We start from the raw sequence: 26,866 nt of genomic DNA, 5'->3' as shown, positions 1-26,866 counted from the left end.
TAAAAGTTAGCACATTTCAAAAGTAATTTCAGAAGTGTTTACACTGTTGTCTTTTAAAAGAAATCAGAGTCATTGCACAAAGGGCACAGTTTTCTGAGCTCTGCATTACAACCTGAGCTCTGTAGAATGTAACTAGTATGTGCTAGTGGCTTTCAGTAATGCAATCCCATTAAATACCAAGTGAACAAAATCTGTGTTCTGGAAAGTTGTAACATTTAAGAAGTATTACAACAGACTATGACAATATTAGTCACAACAAATGAAATCAAAGTCAATAAATATTTATCAATAATAAATCTCTTTTGCATCCAGAGATGCAGAATATCTCTGAAGTAAACAAACAATTTTTAGACAGCAATCTGGGTGCTAGTGTTTTCCAGGAATGCAATCCCAATGAATAATGAAATGAACGTAAAAATCTGTACGTCACTGACAATTTTCAAACCTTCAGCTCAGTGTTTAAATTGTGTAACGACATTAGTCAAAAAAATGGAAAAGAACAGAAAATACATTGTACTGAGCACATACATCCATTCCTCCTACTCCTTAATCAGGAGATCATTTTTTAGACTCAGCAACCTGGGTGCAAGTGGCTTTGAGTCTACCAAGCCTAGTAGGACTTTTTGGATGAAGTTGAAGGTGTGGGTCAGCTCTTTTGGATAGTCGAGATGTAATGCATATATCAAACCAAACATCAAAAGAAAAGCATCAGCCAACCTGCAAATGTCCCTCAGAACAATGTCACCTTCCAGCGCAATGGCAAACCCAGCAGGGTCAAACTGAACAGTGGAACTTGAGTCGCCATTCACCATGCTGACAAGAGCTACGGCTGAATCTGCAATGTCTGGCTCATCCACCTCTTCAGTCTGAAAAGCATGAGAGCTTCATGAGCATAAGCAGATAAATTATATTAAAATTAAAATTAAAATGATGTATAAAACCTACATTCCACATCTTGAAAAACAAAGAGTCATCTTCACGCAAGTACACAGGGAGGCCTCGAAGTGCAGCTGTACGTCTGTTGTTAATATCGTTTGGCTCCTGAAAAAAGACAGAACTGTGTTAGTGGTGCAAGAGAAAAGGGAAACAAATAGAGATAAAGGAACGATGACAGAGGGAAAGACATTTAAAACGAGATAATTCAAACCCAGGTTTAAACTATTCACAGATAGCAGTGTCTGCTCATGAAGTAAAACTTATGCACATTAAACAATTAACTTTATACTATAAATGTAATTAACATAAAATTTACCAGACGATCATAGGCACTAAAGATTCTTCTCAGTGCTTCTGCTGCCTTGCCAGTGCGGGCGGCCTTCTGCCTGTAAACAGCCAACAATTGAAGGGTATGTTTGTCCAGCTCTGCATAGAACTTGTTCTTCAAACTGATATTAGTAATTCTGTGGAATTCTGCAGCAATCTGAAAGAAAGCATACAAACACATAACATTAATGTTTAACAAGAAAACAACAGTAACACACACACCAAAAAAAAAAGAATATGGAATGGAAAAAAAATAACTGAGAAAATTACCTGAGATTCCAAACGAAGAGCAGGCCACTTTTCCAAAAATGACTTCACTGGTTGTGATGGGTTATCAACCACTATCTGTTTGCGACGCAGAGCAAAGGTACTTTGCATGAGTCTCTCTATCAGCCCATGGTTTCTTTCGGTCTTAGACACTTCCTCAATTATTTGCAATCTTTGTTTTTCCAAGCTTTCAGCATTCTCTCCTTTTGGAAAATTGGGTAGGTAGTTTACCTCAGCTCGACGAGCTTTTTTGATGTTTGAGTGAGGACACTCACTCTCTTGGTTACTTTGGCTTCTCTTTCCTGAGTTCACAGCCACCTCTTCACAACCAGATCTGCTGAGTTTTAAGCGATAGTTGCCCATCTTAAACTTTAAACTTGTCTTCCAGCCATACCAACCACATTGACTTCCTGGTTCTCTGAGGCAGGGGTGCTGAGAAACAAGAGCATCAGCAGCTTTAGCTACTTCTTTGTCGCTGGGGTAAGCCTTAAAGCTGTGCATTGCCTTGGCCATATTTTCGAGAATGTCATGTTTTTGGCCTTTTGTTAATTTCAAGAACTTTCCACTGTTTTCATAGATTGCATTTCCAGCTTCTAGCCTGTACTCGACATCATATGAAAATCGAGGAACTGGGAACACGTCAGGCCAACTTTGCAGCGTTCCGGGTTATAAGGAAGTATTTCGGTGTCTGAAGTTGCAGTTGAGCTGGCTTCAGTCTCAGATCTGTGTACTTTCAATACAGCTTTCTCCGGCAGTTCTGAAATGTCTGTTAGAAAGCAGAGTTCCCCCCCAAAGTCTGGGTCTTCATATTGGAGGCTGAAATCAAAATCAAGACGAGGTCTGAATTTCTCTTTAATCACTGTAATCAACTCTTCTACTGTACTTGGGCGTGTAGAAAGGGTCATCTTGTGGGCAATGTCAGGAGCAATGTAAACTCTCAGTACAAGTTTCTGGGATTCCGCCATCTAGGAGAACAAAACAAGGTAAAGGACAAGTTAAACAAATAGTTTCAAACAAGATGTGCTGGACATCGATTTCCAGATCATGTAAAAATCTTTACCTTATTGTAATGGTAGAAATCGCTTTGGTGTCAACAGCAACTGGCCTTTTATGCTGTAGGCAGAAAGGGGGTATGTGTCACTCAAATCTGTTATTGTTTTAACAGACAAGTCACCCAAACACAAATTAAAGGCTCTTAGATGTTCAATATAATGGGACTTGTGCTCCCTGCACAGGAAGGCCACATGACCATTCACAAGGAGGATTGACTCAATTTTACAAAACTGAGGTAACCCTGCTTCAAATCCAGAAGGAACAAATTCCCCAGTAGAAATATTCATCCCATCAATGGTGATTGTAGATGCACAGTATATAGTGTTACTGTCAGTCTTCTGTTTAATATACTGTATTGCCACTTCAGGTAGTGTTGAAACTAAAACAGATGTCACTGTTGATGCCTGCAAATGTGGTTTGAAGAACCCTGGCGCACTTAGATGGTAAGCCATCATATGCTGGTGTCTGCTTGCCAGCGTCTTCAGCACATTTTTAAAGTTCTGTGTATCGTGCACAACCCGTTTGAAGAAGCGATGCTTGCCTTCAAAACGTATGGTCCATAAATGTACAAGAGGTCCAAAACATCTGATCAACTCAGGGTAATGTTCGATATAGTGATGCTTGACGAAGCTTAAAAGCTGGAAATACTTCAAGAAGACCTTGCCTGTGGTCCCTAATTTTACTCTGTAGATACTGAATCATCTCTTCAGTAAATGTTGGAGACAGCACTAACTCCACAATGTCTTTCAATTCCAATAGCACTGCCCATGCACCATCTCCCTCTGGTACTACATTGCCAACCATAAATGGAAGCAGCCAAGCAATGCAGCATTTTCATGCCCATTACCACCTATTGTCATTTTTGTGGTATAAGTTTTGGAAATTGGTTTTGGTTTATTAACCTTATCTGTATGTTGATATGGGAACGATTCAATTTTCCTGTTCAAATAATCAAGTGTGAAGTGTTTCAGACGAATCATTTCCTGAATGCATAAAGCCAATTCTACTGGCACAATACCCTCAAGGAGGTCATGAAGAATATCGGGGAAACCAGTGATGGGATGAAAATATTGCAGCTTTTGTTTCAAAACACAGTCTGCTTTCACACCACAGATACTTTCCCCAGTTCTACTTGAGACATTCTGGACATGCAGATCATGACTTACCTTAGTTCTCAGACTGAATTCACCCTCAGCAACTTCCTGCGATTTAAACTGGTCTTGAGTTGCCAGACAGAATCTGCACACATACTCAGAACGAAATGACTGTACAAAGCCTGCCAGTCCGTGAGCTGCAAGATTATCTGCTGCAACAAAAAGAACAGTGCCTTTAACAGATTGACCAAGAGACTCAATGAACACACCATCTTGTTCTAGTGTACATATGTCTTGCATTAAAGGGCCAAGCACACTTTCATAGCCACATGTCTGGACATCAGGAACTTTACACAGCACTGCCAGCTGTATTACATGCAAAGCTGAACGGTATTTGCTAGGTAGATCAGCCAGTACCCAGTATACCGAACAGATTTTGTGTATTTTCCTTGAAGTACCTAATGGATTTGCAACTTCTATCTCATCGATGTAAAACAGCAATGGCAATTTAAACTCCTCAGATGCGGACAACAGCTTATTTTCTCGAAAATACAAACCATCTCGATGATTTGTGTATTGACTGGATTGTGAAGAATGTGATTCTTGAATTCTGACAAGTACATCAGTATGTTTAAACAACAACTGAATCATTGGAAGTATAGGGACGTAAACAGCTGTGCCCAGGTGCTACAACATACTGATACGGCATAACCACTGGGTAGTTACTTTCAATAAAGGTTTTTCGTCGCTTCTTTGAGGATAACTCTGCTCCTTTAGCAGTTGCACTGACAAAAACATTATTGTCCATAACAACGCTAACAATTTCATCAAGAGCAGCTACACTCACAGTATTGCAATGTCTCTGTAATACATCATTAACTGCTTCTCTCAGCAGAGGTCTCGACAAAGAAAACAGCTGACACAAATGTTCTACAATTTCCTGCGCAGCTGTATCTGAAATATGAAGTATAGCCTGCATCTTCAAAAACAGAGAGGCTAAATTGCGTTGTAGCTGCGCTTTTAATTGGCCTGTGTCACACTGTATATCATCAACAACATCCAATATGTCTGTACTCTCAGATTGAGCAGGATCCTCATACTGAGGCTCCACAACTGCAGAACCGCCATCATCTGCAGCAACTACATCCTCAAAAAGATCCAAACAATCTAAATTAACATCTACTCCATGGGCCCTGTTTTTGTGGGAATTAAAAGTGGTGTAGACATTTGTGGTATACCTACAATTCTTATACGGACATGTTACCATTTCATGACTTCTCAAATGTCCTCTTAAATGACCAAATAGATTTTTCTCTGAAAAAGGTAGCTTGAAGCCACATAAAGGACATGTGTACACCAATTGGATTTCCTCACATGACTGTATCTTATCCTTCTCATTATGAAATCGTGACACATGAATTTTTGCGCATTAAATGAAACAAATGTGCAAATGCATGAGTCGAGAGACATGGTAAAGGGCTAACCTTTGAAAAATGGCTATGATGCAAACCATAATGCCTAAGTAACCCTGCTCGGTAGGTGAGGAGGAATCGCATAACCTGCACTTCCAATCCATCACTCAAATCCAAATCATGAAAAAGACCACACATTGAAAATGAGAACACACTGAGCTATGCCAACTTCTGAAATCAGTTGGAGTTAAAGTTAGTCTTACAAATGTATCTCCAGCCCCAAATTCCAAAATGTAAGTTTTGCACATTTGCTCTGGTGTCAAACTTTAAACTGTGTAGAAAAAGACAACAAAAACATTAATAGTGAGGCAGAGACACGTCAAAGACATAGCGTTACAACAATTTCAGAATAGGGAACATTTGACTTCAATTACAGCTAATTTAATTCTACACATCTGCTAGGATTTAATTCGTGCATATATCAATACTGTCCCTATATTGTTTAAATTTAGTTAATCACACTACAAATAACATTGCAGTGTAAAGCGTATCTGATCGTTTTATTAGGTCTATTAGCTACATATGCAACAAGTAACTCGTTTCAGTTTGATGAATATACCATCACATTATGATGCACAGTACTTGAAATATTTTCTAAAATGATTTTATAAAGTACTTACCAGATAATAGCTGATAAAAAAAACCTGCAGCAACCACAGAAGCAATGAAGATGATGAAAGATTCCACAGAACCACACTGAAGCGACGAATCCTGCGTGACTTGGCGGGTTTTCTGGTTTTCACGTTAACTGGTGACTTTTTGCGTGTAACAGCAGTGTCCAATCGGCCGCAGATTCGTGAATTTTGCAAACTTGTGTTTAAAAAAAAAAAAAAAGTAAAAGATATTAAAATGCTCGTTCAAGCGGTAAAAGTCGCTCAGATAACTCGCAACAGTGGTTTTTAACAGCCATTTTGTAGGACGAGTTCGGATGGCAAAACAACAAGTATTTTAAAACTTTGTTAAATGCACTTTTGTGTTTACAATGAAATCACTTATCTTTGTTTTTACACCGAGAACATCACGTAGTAAGAACGATTATATTATTATCGACATTATTACTATGGACATAACCAATCTGAGGTCTATTGTTCACAGTTGGAGATAAACGCAAAACTCACCAGTTGACGAGGCTTGAAGTTCAAATCCGAGCGCTCATTTTCAGATGAAAAATTAACAACAGAGTAAAACGAATTTACAAGTCATTTGTGTAAAACATTAAATAAACTGACATGGCATGATAGTCTACCTGTTGACTCGTTCTGTTTTGGAGAGATTTAACCTAGTATGTTTTAAAATAGGCAAATAAAGTGCACGGAGTAGAAACTCTTCTTTGTTTAATTGGAATATTGGAACGCAATAAAGCTCATTATCGCCACCAACAGGCGAAGATGAGGCTATAAGATTAAGTCTGTTTTACTTATTTTATTTGAGTTTTTGGTAGTTAAAACGGCCAAAACGTTGAACACACCTAAAAGTTTAAAGTTGAATTAACTTTTTTGCAGTTTTGAGTGCAGTTTACTTATTTTTAATAAGTAGGTTATACTGTTCGGGAATACAGTGTTGAACTGCATGCGTCAGTGCTCTGGAGGTCTTTATAGATCTGTGGATCTGTGACTTTATGATTTCATTATTGACAGCTCTCCATCATGATAACAGATCTCAAAGTAAACATGACTTTAGTATCTGTCATTATTTGGATGCTTGCAACTTGCACCTGGAGTAAGTATATAAAAATTAATAATTCTTTCTTTGTTGTTGCATTTTAACTTATATGTTTTGATATGTATGACATGTTTTCTGGTTCTCTTCAGGTTCTGTAGGGCAGATTCTGACTCAATCTGAAGATCAAATAGTGAAGCCTGATCAGACTGTCACTATTCACTGTCAACACACACCAGTAGTGAACTGTGTTAAAAAAGATACCTCTCAGTACTGCATGGCCTGGTACCATCAGATTCCTGGAGAAGCTCCTAAACTCCTGGTCTATTACACATCAGACAGAGCTTCAGGTGTTTCTTCTAGATTCAGTGGCAGTGGAAGGGACACAGATTTTACTCTGACAATCAGTGGAGTCCAGCCTGAAGATTCAGGAGTTTATTACTGTCAGAGTCAACATGGTATAAAAAAAGACTCAGGGAATGTAGACTGGGTGTTCACACAGTGTAAAATCATCGTACAAAAACCTCTCTGAGTGAGACTGCAGCGCTGCAGCTTTGAGCTTCTGCAGATGTTGATGTTGAGGATCATTATTCACCTCACTGACTCACAGATGATAAAGAAAAGCTCACGGCCAAAACCAATAAAATTCAAATTAATTTCACATTCTAGTTAATGTGTCATTTGTGTCATACTGTAGATAATTTCCCAAATGTACGCCTGTATATACAAATGACTTGTGTTGCAGGTAAACAAAAATACAAGCAATACAATATTAATAATGACATATATTTAATTACATATAAATGTCTTCCTTAATTAAAATTAAATGTCTTGTTGTATATGCAAACTGAATGCTCTTCCATGATTTAGTTACTAATAATGCAATATTAGGGAATGTGATCATTTAATTCACAACCCTATTTTTCTCAGAACAAAATCTACAATGTACAATATTTAATCAATATACTATGATTCTTAACTTTGTTAATTCATCCTGTTCAAATGCATAAATCCTGACACCCATGTGAAAACTCCAGTCTATTTGCCCCGATTTTAATGTAATTAAGTAAAATAAGCTAAAAATGATCATTAAAGCCATGTTACTGTCAATGTGATTTTTCAAATGCCTTATTTTAGTTGTAGAACTAACATACTAAAAATTAGAGCTGCACTATTAATCGTTAAAAGATCACCATCTCGATTCAAACACCCGCGCAATCCCATTTTTAAATGACAACGATTCGCCGTGTCTATTAAACCTTTGAAAAAAATCATACAACGTTCAAATCTGCGTTGGCGCTGCCACTGACACAGAGAGCAGACATGTTTGGGTAAGAAACAGCTTCACAAACAGTCTTTTCAACTGCACAGTATTATTTCTGTTTTATATAGTCATTCATATTATCACAGAAATACTGGGATGAAAGTTTGCAGTTCAGATATAAACATTAGCGCTTACATGCACCGTCTTAATGCGATGAGATTTGGGCAATATTGCGATTTAAACTTTATCTCATGTAAACGCAATACTTCGATTTCGATTTCATTTGTTGGTTCTGGAACAATACGTACAGTATGTCAAAGAAACATACCCTAACCCTAAATTACAACACAAATCAGAAGACATTAGGCTAGGCTGATAAGAATGTTGAATCCTTCTGCAGGTTACACCGCTGTGTGGTGACAAGTGACTGTCTTTTTAAGTGAATAATACTATTTTTTGATCAATAACTGAGATTGTTAGAATTTTAAAAGTGCCCAAAAACAGTAAGGGAGGTAAGACAGTACGAGAGGTTGATGTTCTCAGAAAGAACATTTACATTGTGAAGATATTTTGCATTGAGCTGCATGCTTCAGTGCTCTGAAGGTCTTTATAGATCTGCGACCTTATGACTGACAGCTCTCCTTCGTGATAACAGATCCTAAAGCAAACATGACTTTAATAGCCGTCACTATCACAACCTGCATCTGCAGTAAGTATAGAAATTCATATCAGTCGAACTAGAAATTAAGCAATCCACAGATGCTGACATCAGATATACAGTGGGGCAAAAAAGTATTTAGTCAGCCACCAATTGTGCAAGTTCTCCCACTTAAAAAGATGAGAGAGGCCTGTAATTTTCATCATAGGTATACCTCAACTATGAGAGACAAAATGAGAAAGAAAAAAAAATCTAGAAAATCACATTGTAGGATTTTTAAAGAATTTATTTGCAAATTATGGTGGAAAATAAGTATTTGGTCAATAACAAAATTTCATCTCAATACTTTGTTATATACCCTTTGTTGGCAATGACAGAGGTCAAACGTTTTCTGTAAGTCTTCACAAGGTTTTCACACACTGTTGCTGGTATTTTGGCCCATTCCTCCATGCAGATCTCCTCTAGAGCAGTAATGTTTTGGGGCTGTCGCTGGGCAACACGGACTTTCAACTCCCTCCAAAGATTTTCGATGGGGTTGAGATCTGGAGACTGGCTAGGCCACTCCAGGACCTTGAAATGCTTCTTACGAAGCCACTCCTTCGTTGCCTGGGTGGGATCATTGCCTGTTTGGGATCATTGTCATGCTGAAAGACCCAGCCACGTTTCATCTTCAATGCCCTTGCTGATGGAAGGAGGTTTTCACTCAAAATCTCACGATACATGGCCCCATTCATTCTTTCGTTTATTCTGTCGTCCTGGTCCCTTTGCAGAAAAACAGCCCCAAAGCATGATGTTTCCACCCCCATGCTTCACAGTAGGTATGGTGTTCTTTGGATGCAACTCAGCATTCTTTCTCCTCCAAACACGACAAGTTGAGTTTTTACCAAAAAGTTATATTTTGGTTTAATCTGACCATATGACATTCTCCCAATCCTCTTCTGGATCATCCAAATGCTCTCTAGCAAACTTCAGACGGGCCGGACATGTACTGGCTTAAGCAGGGGGACACGTCTGGCACTGCAGAATTTGAGTCCCTGGCGGTGCAGTGTGTTACTGATGGTAGCCTTTGTTACTTTGGTCCCAGCTCTCTGCAGGTCATTCACTAGGTCCCCCGTGTGGTTCTGGGATTTTTGCTCACAGTTCTGGTGATCATTTTGACCCCACGGGGTGAGATCTTGCGTGGAGCCCCAGTTCGAGGGAGATTATCAGTGGTCTTGTATGTCTTCCATTTTCTAATAATTGCTCCCACAGTTGATTTCTTCACACCAAGCTGCTTACCTATTGCAGATTCAGTCTTCCCAGCCTGGTGCAGGTCTACAATTTTGTTTCTGGTGTCCTTTGACAGCTCTTTGGTCTTGGCCATGGTGGAGTTTGGAGTTGGACTGTTTGAGGTTGTGGACAGGTGTCTGACAGTCTCCCTCCACCCATCCTCACCACTTTCTACAGGGGCACCATTGAGAGTGTGCTGACCAGCTGCATCACTGTCTGGTACGGGAACTGTACTGCAGCAGACCGCAAGACCCTACAACGGACAGTGAACACCGCTGCAAGGATCATCGGTGCCCCTCTCCCCTCCATCCTGGATATTTTCCTCACACGATGCTCCAGCAAAGCCAATAGTATCGTGAAGGACTCCACACACCCCTCCCACAGTCTCTTCCAGCTCCTACCATCAGGAAGACGGTACCGGAGCATCAGAGCCCGCTCTGCCAGACTGCTCAACAGCTTTTTCCAGGCTGTGAGAGCCCTGAACTCAAATCACCCGCCCTCTCTGAACCCCCATACAAACCCCTACCTCCTGTAACATGTAACGTGCAATTGAAGTGTGCTACACACAGGTGAGTGGGCCTGTACAAACCACCTGTAGTAGCACACTCTCCTCCTCTATGCGCACTTGTCACTTTTCACACACACTGCTGTGTGTACACAAATCCACAAAAGAACTCCGTAATATATGTATGTTTACATGCTCATGCACTACAAATCATCCTGCACTGTTCCCCAGCCAGCTGCTTGAACTCAATGTTTCTCCTTGCACATGTACAGTACTTATCTGAAGCATTCGTATAGTTTGTATTTTTTAGTTTGTATAGGTACTTTTTTTATAGATAGTATATTTATATTTATAGTCAAAATCTATCAGTAGGATAGTTGTGTATAGGTTTATATTGTCTTACTCCATTGTTGTATGCCTGTATTTATGTAGCACCGTGGTCCTGTGAGGCACGACATTTCGTTCCACTGTATGCCCCCGCATGTAGCGGAATGAAAATAAAGCTCAACTTGACTTGAACTTGACTTGACTTGACTTGACTTTATACTGATAATGAGTTCAATCAGATGCCATTAATACAGGTAACGAGTGGAGGACAGAGGATCCTCTTAAAGAAGAAGTTACAGGTCTGTGAGAGCCAGAAATCTTGCTTGTTTGTAGGTGACCAAATACTTATTTTACCGAGGAATTTACCAATTAATTCTTTAAAAATCCTACAATGTGATTTTCTGGATTTTCTTTTCTCATTTTGTCTCTCATAGTTGAGGTATACCTATAATGAAAATTACAGGCCTCTCTCATCTTTTTAAGTGGGAGAACTTGCACAATTGGTGGCTGACTAAATCCTTTTTTGCCCCACTGTATATTTTATTTCATGTAAATTGTTTTTGATCTTCAGAGTCTATATTGTCATTAATTGGCAGTGTGCAAAATGTGCAACAACATATTTAGTAGGCTACTTGTAATGCAAGAAAAGGACATATTGGATCTCAGTCTTTGCAGATATGTTATAAGTAAATGTTAGACTTTTACATGTGCTAATTTTATTGTTGCTTACAGTGTTTTCTGTCTTTCTCTTCAGGTTCTGTGGGGCAGATTCTGACTCAATCTGAAGATCAAACATTGAAGCCTGATCAGACTGTCACTATTCACTGTAATCAAGAACCAGCTGTAAAGTGTAGGAAAAAGGATACCCCTCTGTATTGCATGTCCTGGTACCATCAGATTCCTGGAGAAGCTCATAAACTCCTGGGCCCGTATTCTTAAAGATTCTAAGAATCCTCTCAGAGAGCTCCTAATTTAGCTTAAACATTTCCAACTAGGAGTCTTAGCTTATAAGTCATTCAGGACCAATCTGAGAGCAACTCTGAGCAAGGAAAACGCAAAAACTTTTATCTTAGTGAGGAGGCGGGGCTGACCTACCCTACCTAGAAGAAATGCAACACATTTCTTCTCCCTCTTCATGTTTCGTCCAGTTTCTCCTCTGCTAAAGAAACTCTTAAGCCTCTTAAAAGTCTTTGTTCGTATTCCTAACAATTTTGGAACTTAAGACCTCTTTTAAGGGTTAAGATGCTTTCTGAATTACTTTTTTCTTTACTAGGATCTTTTCTTTAATTTTAAGGGGAAACACCCACATTTCTAAGAATTTTCTAGTTACTAGGAGCAACTCTTAGCGCTAAGATTTTTCATGAATACGGGCCCTGATCTGTTACACATCAGACAGAGCTTCAGGTGTTTCTTCTAGATTCAGTGGCAGTGAAAGTGGAAAGCACATGGATTTTACTCTGACCATCAGTGGAGTCCAACCTGAAGATTCAGGAGTTTATTACTGTCAGAGTCAACATGACAAGGGAGTCTCTGGCACCACAGACTGGGTGTTCACACAGTGTAAAATCATCATACAAAAACCTCCTTAGGTGAGATTGTAGCGCTGCAGCTTTGAGCTTCTGCAGATGTTGATGTTGAAGATCATTATTCACCTCACTGACTTTACACACAAACACAGAGACTCTTTAAGGCCTCGGAACTGTTGATGTTCATTATTAAACAATCCACATATTTTATTAACAGTAGACATCAGAATGTCTCAGTCAGGTTTCCACATGAATTGCAATCCAAATCCATCCAAACTTAATGAAAGCAAATTCACCATGGCCAAAGCAACTTCTCAAATTCATGCTTTAACAAACAATATGAACAGCCCAGTTCAGTATGAAATAAGCCAGAATCCATTTTTTGTTTTATTTTGTATCTGTTAACAACAACAGGTTTTCCTGCTATATTTACTGTAAAAAGCTGTTTATTTTCTTGTGACACTGATGATCAACTCCATTCAAATGAATGATAAAAGCATGTAAACTAATAAAATGACAATAAAATGTATTGAATACTAGGGTAAAGGAAAGAAATCAAATTAAATCAGGACAAAAATAATAATACACAATTAATGATTCAAACTTTTATTTGGAAAGAATAAAAACAATAAAATAACACTTTTATTGAAAAATTCATCATAAAGCAGGCTTAAAGAAAGATTAACATGAGCAAATTGGTACACAGCATTGTTGGTCCATTAGTAAGACTGTGTATGTGTTATATATGGAAGGAACAGAGGAAGCGTTCGGATCCATCTGCAAAGCTTTATTAAGAGACGAGGTCGTTAAACAGGCAAGTTTCTGACAATGGCAAGAGGGCAAGGCAAGAGAAGTATCCTAACCGGGCGTGGTCGATCGTCGGCTAACAATATCCAGACGGCTTAGACAAAACAGGTAATCAGTAAACATGAGCAAAAGTCCGGGCTGGGGCAAACAGTATCCAAACAGCACGGCAATGGGTAAATATAAGATGCAAGAATCAAAAACACAGGAAAACAGGCAAGACTATGACTTAGAGGCTCCGTAGAGTAGCTATCACAGTGACCGGCAATCTGGAAGAGGATTTGATGGGATTCAGCTGTGTGTCTGTGTAATCAGTGCATTTAGGTGTGTGTGCAGTCAGTGTAATGGATGATGGGAAATGTAGTCCAGGGTATAGTGTAACGGTCTGTGTAGTGTGAGAGTCCTTGTGGTGACCGGGTGACCTCTGGTGGTGAGTGAACGGAAGTTCATAGACCGGATTCGTGACTATGTTTGGTTGTTTGAGTATGAACGAGTGATTATGCATGCTTATAGTCTATGTCAGTGTTTATTTCACTGATCATCGCACTGCTGTGTGTCGAATGTGTGCCACAGTGATACAAAAGTAATTCAGAAAGCATCTTAACCCTAAAAAGTCACTACATTAACTACATTAACATATTTGGCAACTGGAAAAATGCAACTCTGCAGCAGCGGTGATTTGGGTCTGTTACAGCACTTTCAGAACCTCATTGTGTCGCTGTTCATTTCCTATAAAATACGTTAAGTATGACAGCATGGTAAATAAAAAATAAAGAATACATATATAATGTGTGTGTGTGAGAGAGAGAGAGAGTACGGTAAAACAAGAAAAAATACGCATGTAATTTCAAAGTGAAGGCTTATAATAAATAAACCCTACTCTTAAAAGCGCTCTTTTGTTTCCTTCTTGGACAACTAACCAATCACAGTCTTCAAAAGACTGTGTCATCGCTAGCAACGGGGTCAGCCCCGCCTCCTCACTAAAATAAAAGTTTTTGCGTTTTCCTCGCTCAGAGTTACTCTCAGATTGGTCCTGAATCACTTTTAAGCCAAGACTCCTAGTTAGAAATTTTTAAGCTAAATTAGGAGCTCTCTGAGAGGATTCTTAGAATCCTTAAGAATACGGGCCCAGGAGTTTATGAGCTTCTCCAGGAATCTGATGGTACCAGGACATATCATCACCAACTCCGCTGGTCCCAGTGCAGCTGATAGAGACAGAATCTCCTGCTTCAGCAGACAGAGACTCAGAAGACTGAACCTCTTCATGAGACACTGAGAGAGAGATCAAAAACAAATGTTGCAATATTTCAAAATACAGATAAAGAGAAATGTGTGTCTGCTATAAAAATATTGAACTAAATATATTAAAAATAAAAAGTTACACACAAATTCAAAAATGGTTTTAATTAAATTATCGTCAGAACAGAAAATATATTTTTGAACCTTGAGCAAGCAGACCCAGCGTCCTCAGGATTAGAATAAGAGAAATTTCATTGTTTCATTTCATTGTGTGTGTGTGTGTGTGTGTATGTGTGTGTGTGTGTACCTGGTATTCATCGCATTATGGGGACCAAATGTCCCCACAAGTATAGTAATACCAGTATATTTTGACCTTGTGGGGACATTTTTTGGTCCCCATGAGAAAACAAGCTTATAAATCACACAGAATGGAGTGTATTGAAAATCTGAAATAGCAGAATGTTTCCTGTAAGGGGTAGGTTTAGGTGTAGGGCAATAGAAAATACGGGTTGTACAGTATAAAAACCAATACGCCTATGGAAAGTCCCCTTAAAGTGTTCAGTTAATATGCAAAACACTTTCAAAAACACATTCAGATGCATCGCGGAATTTACTTGAAAAACAATTTAAATACACTACTATTTATTCTTGGTTGTGCTGCTTAATATTTTTGTGGAAACTAGCATCACTGTGGACAGAAGCCTGTTTTGCATTGAACTGCATGCTTCAGTGCTCTGGAGGTCTTTATTAGATCTGTGACTTTGTGATTTTATGACTGACAGCTTTCCTTCATGATAACAGATCCTAAAGCAAACATGACTTTAATAGCCATCATTATTTGGATGCTCACAACCTGCATCTGGAGTTTGCATTTAAATACATTTAAGATCAGTATTTTTGTATTTTCAAAATACATAAAATAATTTTGTGCCAGTCAACATCTTTATCAGGGTGCTGATTTCATGTATCAGATAGCTCAGACATGAACTCTCTTTCCCCAACCCCAACATTCATTCATGTGAGCTCCATTCGGCATTGGATGAGTGACTTTTCTGGAATAATAAGGTGAGGATGTCATGGGCAATTCTACTTGTTGATTTAAGTTAAAATAGTGCATCATTCAGATTTGCCATCAGTTAACCTGAAAGAATAAAAGAGCGCCGACAAGGGGGAAAATAGTGTGAGCCAATCAGTCTTGATAGTTAATCTTGTCAAATGTGTTTAAATCGTGCGCGCTCTGCAAGTGGAAGAGTGGAATGCTGTCAAGTAGGCCTATACTTTTGGCCTAAAGGCCATTTCACACGGGACATGGCAAGCGGTGGAATCACAGAGCTGCTGCCGCTTTCTCTTGTAGTGGAAGCATTCTGTGCAGTTGAAAGCTTGTCTTGCTTAGTCAAACCTTCAGACTAATGGCAGAAGGTCTGGGAACCATGGCCGCTTTGAATGGCCAAGGACCGCCCCAGAAGAGGACAGGTAAAGCAACCAATCACGTTTAGTTTTGTGCCACATCATGTTTAGGGGCATGGAAATGTCTCCACAATTACAGACTAATTGTCTTGGATGTATTTTAAAGAGTATGTGCCACGAACTTTACATATTTCAGTTCAATTCAAGTTTATTTGCAAGTTTATTAATGACATGTAATCAAACAGATGGTGAACACTATTAACAGCAATGATTATATGCTGCAATTAAACTTATGGCAAAATTTGGTAGTTTTGTATGTTGTTTTGGGGTTGGCATCATAGTATGGAGTTTATTTTGTTTATTTTTATTCAATCAAACATACTGTGTTTGAGAGCAAAACTAATTATTTTGTAATTAAAAAATAAAAGTTTGCAAAAACATTATTCTTAAGGCTCAAAAATAAAGAAATTGAAAACAAAATAATTTGCAGTGTGTGTAAGTCTTTGAAAAATCATATTTTTCTTTGTGCACTTCAAACACTTTTCATCACGAAACCACAAATGTTGCTCTCTTTTCTGCCGCCTTTTTTTGCCGGTCTAAAACTTGTTTGCGAGATGAAAAGTTTTGCTTGCGAGTGAAGCTGTGTCTCAGTGGGCGGGCTCTACCCACCAGGATGAAAGGCCTTTTTCTGTTGGTCACTCTCGATTGAAGTCACCGGTTGACCACGCCCACTACGTTTCCCCGGAATCCCCGCCTCTGCCGCTGCCAGTCTGATAGAAGATCGAGCAGGTTGTATCATGGCGAGCAATAGGTCGTTTACTGGGTAAGATAACTAATTTAACATGTTAAACTCAGTGACAAGTGAACTTAATTATTCTCTCTTCTCTTCTCTAAATATGTAACGCTAGCTAAGCCCATCTGAATAGATTTGATTAGTCAACAGTATAGCTAGCTGACAGAGCCCCCAATAGTAAAGCGTCAGGCCGTTGCTAGGAATTCTGGGCCCATTGCACTGATTTTGCTATGGGATCCCTCAAAATCACATTCAGTGGGGGGTGGTCAGGCCCGACAGAGAACATCGTTCTGGGCCGCTCTCAACCTCTCCTCCATGTCATGACCAGGGTAAAGCCTGCCTCATCTAAAAATATGAATGGCTTTCATCAGATTCCAGCTCTAACACCCTCTAAAAATCTATTTATTGTAGGAGAAACAAATACTGATAACATACATAAACATACTCAGTTCTCAGTTGCTTCACTTTCATAATCTATACATGTAATGTTGTTCATCATTTTCCATAAAGACTATGTTTCAGGAGTTATGCAACAGTAGCATTTTGAGCAGTTGTATCAATTACATCATTATAATGAAATGAATAGACACTCAATTCAGATGTAATGTGTGGGTTGCATTTTGAAATAGTAATACTTTGATGTTAAGTTGTGTTATTTTGAACCAGTGATTTTAGTTAAATGAACGAAATATCTTTGGTTTGTTTATTGTATCCAAGCATTTAAAAAAAAAAAAAAAAGTGTTAAATGTTTTGAAAAATGTGCATTTTGATCATCGGTTGTGAAATATGTGTCTACAGTTTTGAAAAATGACATGAAAGTTCTGTTATTAGAGCAAAAATGATTGTAAAAAAAAAAAAATGTAATTCATTAAACATTTTTATCATTTTTATCAATATTTAATTACATTTACATATAGTGTCTTCTTGTAGATGCAAATTTGAATGCTGCTATTATAGTAAAATATTAGGGAACGTGATCATTTTTTTCATGGCACTGTAAGTAACCTTTCTTCTGGAATTTCAGACAGGTTCAGTGAAAATTATTCTGGATATGAATTTATGCTGAACATACATGGAGTCCAGCTTGAGGATGAAGGAGATTACTGTAAGGGGTCTTATTCTAATACATTGTTCACACAGTGAACTGAGCAATTATGTACTAATTTCTATTAAATGAGAAATTAATTTTGCAGTATGAACAAAATATTTAATCAATCTACACTTTCTGTCTATGATTCTGTGATGAACAGTTAATTTTTTCTTTCATCCTGTGAAATGCATAAATCCAAATGCATAAATCCTGACACCCATTTAAAGACTTCAGACTATTAGCCCAATTTTAATGCAATTAAGTAAAATAAGCTAAAAATTATCAATAAAGCCATATTACAATGTGATTTCTCAATTAGAGAACAACTGCACACTCACTTAAGCATATTTATTAACCAACGTTTCGGCTAGTAGCCTTTTTCAAGGTACATTTCTAGGTAACATTTAATAATTATTAAAAACAATCAAAAATAATTAAATATGAACTTTCTATAATTCACAAGCTGTCTTACTATATTGACGCTTTTCATGTGTAATAAAATGTTTTAAAGTTTTCTTGTTTGCCTCTGTTGAATAGTTTTGTAAAGGTGAGTAAAAGACTGCATATACTCATACAGACATTAGCTTTCTATTTCATGCCAAATGAAAACATTGTTTGTCAAATTCTGATGCATAAAATGCCCAATAATAAAAAGTGTCTGTTTTAAATTGGTCTGAAGAAGTAATAAGAAAAGTATTGTATTTGGTATTGTCACACCAGAACAAAACTTTTCAATAATTTATTCTTATATTAGTCATGGGTATTATTTTTAAAAATGTATTTTAAATACAAACAAATCCAAACAAATTATTTTAATTTAGTGTTTCATTTTTAAAGCTGCAATCCGTAACTTTTTTTGGTTAAAAATGATCCAAAATCAATATTTGAGCAAGTACATAACCAGCCAGTGTTCACAACTCACCTTACTTTAGCCCGATTCACAACGGTTAGCTTATAATAAAGTTTTGTAATTTGAGTGGTATGGGTAGGCACTGCGTCATTACGTCACGTCTGTAAACATAAAGAAGTTTTCCCGGCTACTTGGCTATCGCATGTGAGGAACTGCGGTCAAGCCAGCCGCACTGTTTTTTGTGTGTTGCGCATGTAATCATGCACTTAAGGTACGGGTGCTGAGAGCAGTCAAAATGCATGTAAAGAAGCTATTATGCCGGCGTTTCCTTTATACCTTTCCTTATTTTACATTTTTCATTTTTTTGTTGTAATGTTTGTAAATACATTAAATTTGTAAATAAACGTTTGTATTGTACATTAATTATTATAAAACATTTATTAATGTTAATAAATGTTAACATTGTTTTTATTCATTCTTATTTTAATGTTTGTGTGTGTGTGTGTGTGTGTGTGTGTATATACGCATATATATATATATATATATATATATATATCCCATTTTTAAACACTCATAACAAGCTTTGCTTTACAGATTTGCTCATTCTTTCAATTAGTATTTGTCAAAGTGATCCTGACTATCAATGTATTTATTTTCAAGTCATTTTACTGTACAGTTTCAGAGAAAATTAAAGGCAAAATCACCCCAGACATTCTTACACTTGGATCATTTCCTTATATTCAAACACTCATAAAAATATTTCCTTTATAGGTTAGCTCATTCTTTCAATTGATATATATTCAGAATGACCCTGACTATCACTGTGGTTATTTTCAAGTCATTTTACTTTATAGTTTTGGAGAAAACTAAAAGCAAACTCACCACACAACAAAATGCGTCCTACCACTTGCACCGTGTCCCATTTTTCTCTCCAACACACACAAACACGCAGGAATCACGGCAACCGCATTCCTCGAGAGGCGAGCACGACCATCTCCCATCTCGCGGCACGCATGGTCGGATGTACCTAAAAGAAAGAAACATCTCCATTTGATAAGAAATTCGTTGGTCTGTGTTAAATAACAGGCAATCTATCGCTGGAATGTGTTACGGCGAGTGCTCGTTGGCGCTGTTATCATTTCTCTCTTGGCGCTGGTGTACAATGCGCATCTTCACACAGACGATATGCAGGGCACCTGTGTATCATAATTTAGCTGTATGGAATGCACTTGGCGAAGGGAGTAATGAAAGGAAACTTTATTTCCAGCATGCGGGCATCACCATTAGCTGATCATTAGAAGGCTGGTTTTATCTTAATACATGACCTGCAGGGTCCAAAAGACAGCAAGTTTTATAAAGTTGAGAGCAGAGGGTGTGTGTCACTTATGGTAATAAATATATAAATAAATAATAAACTGTGTAACTGCTAAACTGTGTTTATGTGAAAAAGTGAAAAATTAGTCTTTATGTGAAAAATCTTTATGACCAATAGGTGGTGCTGTGTCCCAAAAAGCAGGGGTGTCAAGAAGAGTAGCCTATTTGCCTGCCGAAAATTGTTATCTTCTGACAGGATCAAGGATCCGGGGACGGATATGATATTTCTGATGTGGAGAAGTGATCAAATTTCATATCATATTTCATTATTATGTATGGGTTAAATTTCCTGTTCATGTGTGTAAATATAATTTCTGTTGACAGTTACTGAGATGTTGAATTTTCAAACATCAGTAGCTAGAAAAACTGGAGTACTCAAACAAAGGGCCTGTCACTCAAACTCTAGTGGCACAAACAATTTGACTTTTTAATCAAACTGTGATTCAAATGGACTAGACTACAGCATATTTTCTACTTTTGTATTCAATTTTTTATTTTGTTAAAAGACATACAGTATCTCACAGGAGTACACCCCTCACATTTTTGTAAATATTTTATTATACCTTTTCATGTGACAACACTGAAGAAATTACACTTTGCTACAATGTAAAGTAGTGAGTGTACAGCTTGTATAACAGTGTAAATTTGCTGTCCACAAAAGAGAGTACAGTACACCCCTAAGTGAAAATGTCCAAATTGGGCCCAAAGTGTCAATATTTTGTGTGGCCACCATTATTTTCCAGCACTGCCTTAACCCTCTTGGGCATGGAGTTCACCAGAGCTTCACAGGTTGCCACTGGAGTCCTCTTCCACTCCTCCATGACGACATCACGGAGCTGGTGGGTGTTAGAGACCTTGCGCTCCTCCACCTTCCGTTTGAGGATGCCCCACAGATGCTAAATAGGGTTTAGGTCCGGTCAAGTCAAGTCACCTTTATTTATATAGCACTTTTAACAATACAGATTGTGTCAAAGCACTCTGTGCTGGTTCTTATGGGTCCTATCGCATGGAAGTCCGTCCTGCATGTCAACAGTATCAAATTGGAGGATAGCGTGTCAGTAATGTATAATGATAAGATTAAACACTCAATTTTCAGCTAAAGGCATTTCATTATTGAATTCAGAGATGTCATTGTCTAGCTCAGTTTAGTTTAAATAATATCTGTGCAAACAAATCGACGATAATCGCTAGAAATTAAGTGTCCCCAACTGAGCAAGCCAGAGGCGACAGCAGCAAGGAACCAAAACTCCCTCTGTGACAGAATGGAGAACAAAAAACCTTGGAAGAAACCAGGCTCAGTCAGGGGGGCAGTTCTCCTCTGGACAGATGAAACCCGCAGTTCAATTCCAACCACAGCCATGTCAGATTGTGTAAAAGGCTTATCTGATTCCAGTGGTCTTGTCCCGATGGAGCATTTTAATTTATAATTTAATGTATTTGTTATATTTTTGTTTTATTCATTATTTGAAGTTTTTCATTTACAGTGGTGTGAAAAAGTGTTGGCCCCCTTCCTGATTTTTTTATTTTTTTGCATGTTTGTCACACTTTAATGTTTCAGATCATCAAACAAATTTAAATATTAATCAAAGATAACACAAGTAAACACAACATGCAGTTTTTAAATGAAGTTTTTTATTATGAAGGGAAAACAAAATACAAACCCACATGGCCCTGTGTGAAAAAGTACTTGCCCCCTAAACCTAATAACTGGTTGGGCCACCCTTTGCAGCAACAACTGCAATCAAGTGCACTTGAGCTTGAGGTCACAAACTGATGGCCAGACATTCTCCTTCAGGATTTTCTGATAGAGTGCAGAATTCATGGTTCTATCAATTATGGCAAGTCATCCAGGTTCTGAAGCTGCAAAGCAGCCTTAAACCATCACACTACCACCACCATGTTTGACAGTTGGTATGATGTTCTTTTTATGAAATGCTGTGTTGGTTTTATGCCAGATGTAACGGGACACCACCTTCCAAAAAGTTCAACTTTTGTCACATCAGTCCACAGAATATTTGCCCAAAAGTCTTGGGGATAATCAAGATATTTTTTGGCAAATGTGAGACGAGCCTTTGTGTTCTTTTTGGTCAGCAGTGGCTTTTGCCTTGGAACTCTCCCATGGATGCTGTTTTTGACCAGTCTCTTTCTTATTGTTGAATCATGAACACTGACCTTAATTGAGGCAAGTGAGGCCTGCAGTTCTTTAGATGTTGTTCTGGGTTCTTTTATGACCTCCTGGATGAGTCGTCGTTCCGCTCTTGGAGTAATTTTGGTAGGCCGGCCACTCATGCACTCTTAGAAGAAAAGGTTCAAAAATGAACCTTTTGAGGTTCCTGGAGATTGCAACTGTGGAGGAACCTCAAAGGTTTATTTTTGAACCTTTTTGAAAAGGTTCTAATTGGAACCTTCACTTAAAGGTGCATTAATGACCCTCATGGGTTCCTTTTTTAACCTTTTTCTAGATAGCAATAAAAATATTATTATTATTATTATACATTATTAATCCAATTTCACTATATAGACAGAACACTGTGATTGTCCACAAACTGTTTAATACATAAATATGTATTACAAACAAACCAACAAACACATAAATAAATAAATAAACAACAATCAAACATAAATGTGTTACAAACAAACCAACAAACACATAAATAAATAAATAAATAAATAAACAACAATCAAACATAAATGTGTTACAAACAAACCAACAAACACATAAATAAATAAATAAATAAATAAACAACAATCAAACATAAATATGTGTTACAAACAAACCAACAAACACATTAATAAATAAACAACAATCAACATGCATTTATATACATATACATTAATTTAATTTAAAAAAAAACTGGCATATTGGTTTTGGCATTATGATACATTAAACAGTTTTCAATGAATGTCAGGGTGTCTCTCATGAAGCATATTCAGTGTTGAAGATGAAGTGTAGAGCCGTGTTCACATCGTCTACTTCTCAGACCTCCTCCTCCCCTTCCATCATTATTTCTAAAAGAGTCTCTGCATCCAAGGCAAATCCCTTTATAAACAGCACGGGGTTGGGTGTATGTGGTTCCTAAACAAGGAGAAAATAATGTTATACTATAACAATATTTAGTAGTTAAAGTGAATTTATTTGTTTTAAAATTAAGATTAAAAAATGAGTCAGTAATAAATCTTTGACTATTTTTGAACCTGTCAATGTAAAAGAGGCTTTGAAAAGAAAGATGAGGCAGTGTAAACTGTATTATCAACATAATTAAGATAATAGAGAGGGTGGCAAGTAGTCATGAAAAACTACATTATGAGTTTTTTGGTTGCAAGAATCCCTTACTAATATTATAAGTTGACATCAGTGAGAAAACAGATAATTCTAAATATAACAAATTTTAATCAAAAGTATATGACCCATTAAAGGGAAATTTTGTCGTCATTTACTCTCCCTGATGTTGTTCCAAACAACCCTTTTTCTTCTGCAGAACACAAAATAAGATATTTTTAAGAATGTTAATGTCCATATGATGAAGATCACTGGGGTCCAGAACAACATGTCAATGATTTTCAGTGACATTCTTGAAAATAATTTATTTCACAAAACAAAAGAAAGTCATACAAGTTTGAAACAACATGAAGGTGAGTAAATTATGACAGAATTTAAATTTTTGTTTGAATATTCCCTCTATTCATTCTTGCTGATTTTACTGTGGAACATGCACAGACACAAACCGTTCCACAGAATAACCCCTAACTAAATGTTTAGAAGAAATGATAACCAGGAGAAGGGGTTGAAAAAGAAAACAAATGTTTTCTGTACACTGTTCCAAATGCATTCACCTCACTGATGACATGAAGAGATCTCAGACTCTCCTTTAATAGAAGTGGAAACAGCAGGACAGCAGCAACCATTGAGGCCTTAAATATAAAATGTGTTAAATTGAATATGGCATACTATGTTTCTGATAATTCATGATGATGATTCTTAGCATTACTGTTCATGTAAATCAGTGATTTATTACCTTTGTGTGCTAAACCAATGCAGATTTGTTTTTCTTCATTCAACTCAGTAACAATATCTACCCCAACTGCTCTTCTTTGGCACTCGTTGATCACTGTCTGTGCCACCAGACTCTGTCTGTGACACTTACCCCTACTGGCCTTGGCCTCTTTTGATACAAATCTTGGCCAGATAGATCATCCATCTACAAAATAAATAAATAATAGAAAAATAAACATATACATGAAACATTCTCACTTGATAATAGAAATGTAAGTATCGAAGTGTCACTTTATTTTAGCAAACCTACCTCTACAATGGCTGCCATATTTTTGATGGACTCCTGGTAAAATTATCTGTTTTCTTTGCCGAACCTGCAGCAAATTTCATTTATTTCTTCAACATTAATCAAAGGTTATCTTTCTCTTTTGGAATTTGTTTTTAAGCACATCCTCTGCCAGTCTTTACTCTCAAGAACTGGTATTTGGTAACCAGGGCTGAAGACATCTTGTTGTGTTCACCTGTTGTATACCTGAAAATAGAGAAAAACATTTTTAGCTTCATCATTCTCTAAAATTATAAACTTACTGCATTGTGGAAATTACCATGTATGTGTGCACATCTAATCAAACAGACCTTGAATTATTTTTTGATCTTGTTTGCTTTGTCCTTTCAAAGAAAAAAAATCTCTTCTCTCAAGTCTTTTTTTTTATTGCTACAATATGTTGCTACAAACAAACAATATGTTGTCTTGAGACTGATCCAGGTGAAATATCAATAAGAAGTCCTACAAAAAAAGTTTGCAGAAAAGTGCATGTTAGTATGGTAAAAACAGCTCAATGATTTGATCACAATATAGTTCGGCTAAACATATGTGGACACCTGACCTGACCATTACACCTAACTGAGCATCCCATTAAAAGTGGGAATGCACTGAAAGTTGCTTTGTAATAACAACGTCAACCAAATGCATAAATGTGAGAAAATGTTAAAGTCGCTAAGTTCTTCCGTACATCCCATTAAATAATTAGCCTGAGGGAAGAAACTGTTCCTGTGTCTGGTCGTTCTGGTTCTCAGAGCTCTGTAGCGTTGACCAGATGGCAGCAGTTATAATAGTTAATAATAATTAGTAGCCTAAATGTGCCCACAAATTTTTAAACCCGTAGAGTAGAAACTTAGTCGTGGTGTCTGTGGTCTTGCTGGCATCTCAGTCTTTAGGTTTTCTTGTAATCTTATGAATTTAACTTAATCCTTCATTTTTGGTAATATTTAAGCTTTCGTAGTCTCAGTTAGGTTCATTAAAATATCTCCATCAATTTCAGTCTGTTAAAACAACAGGAGTCATGAAATTATAGTTATAAAGGCAGTTATAAAGTACATACAAACAGTATTATTTTAATTCAACATACTACCTTGATAGGGACAATGGTGTCTCTTCTGAGAATTGATGATAATAGCGTCTGTCGTCCAAGTTCTTCACGAATGAAGTAGCGGCACGTGACCAAGCACTCAATGCAGCTCGCAGCGCCCTCTGTTGGTGAAAATAATCAATACACGAGTGGTCTGGTAACCAGCAGGCTAAAATCTTAAAGAATATCTTGAAATAAAACATCTGAGAAAAGGTCTTCAGGTGTAGTAACCACGGTATATGTGGAATAATTAACTCTGGACCGGTAAACTGACTTAATATTGTGGCCACATTAACATCTTTTGTACTTAATTTTTCTACAATTCTGTAGCCCGTCGTCATTTATTCATTATGAAACACACAATTATGACATTACGTAGGTGTTATTTTCATAGCTTTTCAAAAAGATCATAGTTTATTTGAAAGGTTGTGTTGTCTTACCTCATTCGTGCTGCTCCACTGAGTGCCGCTGTTTGCGCTTGAATGTTTGTTTGTAACGGTTTTTCCGCGCGACCTCTGAGTGACCTCGCGCGAAACAGTTTCAGTGCTTTGCGTTGCGTTACACACCAAGCCCTGGTGTTTAAATGTTTTTGTTTTGTTTGTTTTTATTATCAAAATCGAAACAATATAATCAAAATAGTAATAATAATAGTATAATAACGATAATGATAAAAACAACAACAATAATAAAACTACTAATAAAGAAAGAAAGAAAAATAATCTTGCTGATGAAACCTTACACAACACGTATTTGCTTCACATTTGGAGTGTTAATGACATAATGGTGTTCCTCAATCATATAAACAAGTGCCCAACCTGATCATGTCTAAAAGGTGTTTGCCAACCAGATTCATTTAAAATAATTCACTTTTGTCACTTGTTTTGTTCTGAGCTGAATTAGTTGGCTTTCTGAGATTTGAAGGTTGAATGTGAAATGTTAAAGGATGCACAGGTGTAAAATATGAAGATAGCCTATTGAATATAAAGTTTGGTCCCACTTTATTAGGTGGCCTTAACTAATATGTACTTACATTTAAATTAATAATTTGGTACAATGCACTTATTGTGTACATACATGTTTTTACATTGTACTTATATTTTTAAAACTACCTATATGTAATTACATCTGTATTTAATTTATGTAAGTACATTTATAATTACACTGCTGACCCATCCCTTACACCTTAACCCACCCTTAAACCTACCCATACCACCAAACCTGTCCCTAACCTTACCCGTATCCCACCTCAATAGCAGTACATTGTACTTATTTTTTGATGTAAGTACATAGTAGTTAAGGCCACCTAATATAAAGTGTGACCTAAAGTTTATTTTTAGGGGTAAGAATTTCACCCTCTAAATTTAACACAGTATAGCTTCTTGTTCATTTATGAACATAAAACTGAACTTTGATTTTTGTGATTTTTAATTTGTGTTCTAAAAATTGACAACAACATGGTGCCCTAAAGGTTATTGTGCAATTTAGAGATATGTGAGGTGCATGGGGCACAGACGAAACACATTGTATCAACTCAAGGCCTAAACATTTT

At 37.2% G+C, this 26,866-nt stretch overlaps 2 protein-coding genes, 1 long non-coding RNA gene and 1 gene segment (V, D, J or C); 1 reads left to right on the top strand and 3 right to left on the bottom strand.

The window, feature by feature from the left end:
* Window positions 1–37: 37 nt before the first annotated feature.
* On the bottom strand, window positions 38–2,179 carry LOC131525469 (uncharacterized). Its single transcript, XM_058753120.1, has 4 exons — window positions 1,534–2,179; window positions 1,253–1,420; window positions 946–1,041; window positions 38–866 (listed from the first exon to the last, which is right to left on the bottom strand). The coding sequence occupies exons 1-4, from the start codon at window positions 2,041–2,043 to the stop codon at window positions 540–542; spliced, it is 1,101 nt and encodes a 366-aa protein (XP_058609103.1). The 5' UTR covers window positions 2,044–2,179; the 3' UTR covers window positions 38–539.
* A 14-nt stretch (window positions 2,180–2,193) lies between these two features.
* On the bottom strand, window positions 2,194–6,285 carry LOC131525471 (uncharacterized). Of its 2 annotated transcripts, XR_009267234.1 has the most exons (4): window positions 5,770–6,285; window positions 3,750–3,889; window positions 2,591–2,643; window positions 2,194–2,495 (listed from the first exon to the last, which is right to left on the bottom strand). XR_009267234.1 is itself a non-coding variant. In XM_058753121.1 (3 exons), exons 1-3 carry the CDS (start codon window positions 4,326–4,328, stop codon window positions 2,468–2,470), a joined length of 660 nt encoding a protein of 219 aa, XP_058609104.1. In that variant the 5' UTR covers window positions 4,329–4,351; the 3' UTR covers window positions 2,194–2,467. The 2 variants fall into 2 exon arrangements, 1 of the variants encoding a protein (XP_058609104.1); XM_058753121.1 differs by lacking the exon at window positions 5,770–6,285 and having other exon boundaries at window positions 3,750–4,351.
* LOC131525473 (Ig kappa chain V-III region VH-like) lies at window positions 5,231–7,499 on the top strand. The segment is given in 3 exon segments: window positions 5,231–5,382; window positions 6,787–6,868; window positions 6,961–7,499. Coding segments are annotated over 2 exon segments (453 nt in total).
* A 15,277-nt stretch (window positions 7,500–22,776) lies between these two features.
* Window positions 22,777–24,410, bottom strand: LOC131526415 (uncharacterized). Its single transcript, XR_009267447.1, has 4 exons — window positions 24,219–24,410; window positions 23,931–24,113; window positions 23,749–23,826; window positions 22,777–22,990 (listed from the first exon to the last, which is right to left on the bottom strand). It is a non-coding gene; the product is annotated as an uncharacterized LOC131526415 (long non-coding RNA).
* Window positions 24,411–26,866: the final 2,456 nt, after the last annotated feature.

The sequence above is a fragment of the Onychostoma macrolepis genome, chromosome 19, assembly GCF_012432095.1.
Source record: "Onychostoma macrolepis isolate SWU-2019 chromosome 19, ASM1243209v1, whole genome shotgun sequence".
Lineage (NCBI taxonomy): Eukaryota > Metazoa > Chordata > Actinopteri > Cypriniformes > Cyprinidae > Onychostoma > Onychostoma macrolepis.
The sequence above is the reverse complement of the archived record's forward strand: the minus strand, read 5'-3'. Positions and strand labels throughout refer to the sequence as shown.

Coding starts and splice junctions, on each gene's coding strand:
- LOC131525469 (XM_058753120.1), bottom strand. CDS start 2,043: ATGGCCAAGGCAATGCACAGCTTTAAGGCTTACCCCAGCGACAAAGAA. Junction 1,421..1,533: donor CTCTTCGTTTGGAATCTCAG/GTAATTTTCTCA, acceptor GCTTTCTTTCAG/ATTGCTGCAGAATTCCACAG. Junction 1,042..1,252: donor TTAGTGCCTATGATCGTCTG/GTAAATTTTATG, acceptor GTCTTTTTTCAG/GAGCCAAACGATATTAACAA.
- LOC131525471 (XM_058753121.1), bottom strand. CDS start 4,328: ATGATTCAGTTGTTGTTTAAACATACTGATGTACTTGTCAGAATTCAA. Junction 2,644..3,749: donor AATTCAGTCTGAGAACTAAG/GTAAGTCATGAT, acceptor TTCTGCCTACAG/CATAAAAGGCCAGTTGCTGT. Junction 2,496..2,590: donor ATTTCTACCATTACAATAAG/GTAAAGATTTTT, acceptor TTGTTCTCCTAG/ATGGCGGAATCCCAGAAACT.